General features: G+C 53.3%; 1 protein-coding gene and 1 pseudogene across 1 annotated transcript; both read right to left on the reverse strand.

The window, feature by feature from the left end:
- LOC109132861 (protein anoxia up-regulated-like) lies at window positions 316–1,815 on the reverse strand. The gene is made up of 3 exons (XM_019245297.1): window positions 1,762–1,815; window positions 1,080–1,688; window positions 316–996 (listed from the first exon to the last, which is right to left on the reverse strand). The coding sequence occupies exons 1-3, from the start codon at window positions 1,813–1,815 to the stop codon at window positions 316–318; spliced, it is 1,344 nt and encodes a 447-aa protein (XP_019100842.1).
- The window catches only part of LOC104789303, a 4,241-nt pseudogene continuing 3,926 nt past the window's right edge, over window positions 1,977–2,291 (reverse strand).

The following is a 2,291-nucleotide window of genomic DNA, read 5'->3' on the forward strand; positions in this document are numbered from 1 at the left end:
TTACTTCGTGTTTATTCCTGCTCATATCATCTTTTAAAACAAAAGATTGCGGAAATTAAGTTCGCATTTAAGATGACAAAACAAAAAAAATTTTGGAGTGGTCACCACGACCAAAACACTCCAAAACAAGTCTGCAAATAAGTACTACAAACAGGGGGGCAACCCGTGCCAAAACAACCCCAAANTCCTCCGCCGGTTCGAAGTAAAGGTCCCCCGCCTTCTTCAGTTTGTCTCAGAGGTCTTCGTTGGCAACCCCAAGGTCGAGTACCTCTATTTCATCCTTCTTCATCCGCGCTCGGATTTGTTAGGCTTTCGCTACGGTGCTAGCATTCTCAGCCTCCAGCCTGGCGTACTCTNGAGATTAGTGCCGGACTCGCCGATTATGACGCTTAGCGGGTTCTCGCTGCACAAGAGATCGGGTGTATCCGCCAAAAGATCTGAGAATACTGAGAGGTCGAGGTCACGAGGAGTTACCTTCGAAACCTTCTCGTCCGCCTCCTCTTCGTCAGCTTTCAGGAGTCCGAGCTCGGCCTCCATGTCTTGGATCTCTCCTCTGGCGATCTCCTCGATCAGCATCCGGTTCGCCCTAATCTCAGCAGCTCGGACCTGAAGCGGAGCTAGCTTCTCCCTCTCTTCGAAGGTGACCCTCACCTCCTCAACCAGAGGACGGAGAGTCCGCCTCATTGCCTGCCTCTCCTCCCTTCGCACCCTCTCAATCTCGCAGCTGTTGCCAGCTTCGAGTAGCTGATTGCGGAGCTCGATCTCGTGCAACCTGTTCTTGGCCGCCTTCGCATCCTCCGCCGCTTCGAAGTAAAGGTCCCTCGCCTTCTTCAGTTTGTCTCGGAGGTCTTCGTTGGCTACCCCAAGGTCGAGTACCTCTATTTCAGCCTTCTTCATCCGCGCTCGGATTTCTTCGGCTTTCGCTACGGTGCTAGCATTCTCAGCCTCCAGCCTGGCGTACTCTTTTACCTGGGCTTCTAGGTCAGCGATCCTCTCCTGAAGAAGATTCACCTCGGAAGAGGACGGGGAGACGAACAGCTGGTCCTCGTAGGACGCCACCGAGGAGTTGAACTNTTTACCTTCGAAACCTTCTTGTCCACCTCCTCTTCGTCAGCTTTCAGGAGTCCGAGTTCGGCCTCCATGTCTTGGATCTCTCCTCTGGCGATCTCCTCGATCAGCATCCGGTTCGCCCTAATCTCAGCAGCTCGGACCTGAAGCGGAGCTAGCTTCTCCCTCTCTTCGAAGGTGACCCTCACCTCCTCAACCAGAGGACGGAGAGTCCGCCTCATTGCCTGCCTCTCCTCCCTTCGCACCCTCTCAATCTCGCAGCTGTTGCCAGCTTCGAGTAGCTGATTGCGGAGCTCGATCTCGTGCAACCTGTTCTTGGCCGCCTTCGCATCCTCCGCCGCTTCGAAGTAAAGGTCCCCCGCCTTCTTCAGTTTGTCTCGGAGGTCTTCGTTGGCAACCCCAAGGTCGAGTACCTCTATTTCAGCCTTCTTCATCCGCGCTCGGATTTGTTCGGCTTTCGCTACGGTGCTAGCATTCTCAGCCTCCAGCCTGGCGTACTCTTTTACCTGGGCTTCCAGGTCAGCGATCCTCTCTTGAAGAAGGTTCACCTCGGAAGAGGATGGGGAGACGAACAGCTGGTCCTCGTAGGACGCCACCGAGGAGTTGAACTCGATCATAAGCTGAAAAATTCAGCTCGTCAAAAACGGATAAAATGATAGAAAGAAACAGAAATAAAGACCAAAGGATGTTTACCTCGCCGATTTTGTCCGCAACGCGGAAGAAGTTCGCACGATTGACCTCGGTCATGTCAGCAAATGCCGGGATCTAAACTCCGAGCCGAATGTAGCTCCTCATTAGATCGGCTGGGGAAGCAGGGGGGACTGAAAGATTTTTGAGCAAGTCATTTCAGTCATCAACTATCGAACAGTCAAAGGTATAAAATTAAGAGCATCTCAGAAAAATTTACCTCAGGCGAAAGGGCGTTGTTCCTTCAAAGGGTTTCTTCCAGAGGAGTCTCCGGAGTCTTTAGGCGGTGGGGCCTCCTTAGATCTCCTCTCCGAGGAGGGACCCCTGTCTTTCGAGCTAGATCTACTTCGCTCATCCCCTAATGGGCCAGTCCGGGCTCGCCCCTTTTCACGAGAAGAGGAGGCGGTCTCAGGCTCCTTCCTCTTCTTCGATGAATCAGTTTGCTGAGAGGAGGCCTCAGCAGAGGTTTTCTTCGGCGCTGGGGGGGAAGCAGCGACCTCCCGTGGCTCGTCGCTAGAATCAGCAATGACAATCAC

Source organism: Camelina sativa, chromosome 5 (assembly GCF_000633955.1).
Source record: "Camelina sativa cultivar DH55 chromosome 5, Cs, whole genome shotgun sequence".
In the NCBI taxonomy this organism is placed as follows: domain Eukaryota; kingdom Viridiplantae; phylum Streptophyta; class Magnoliopsida; order Brassicales; family Brassicaceae; genus Camelina; species Camelina sativa.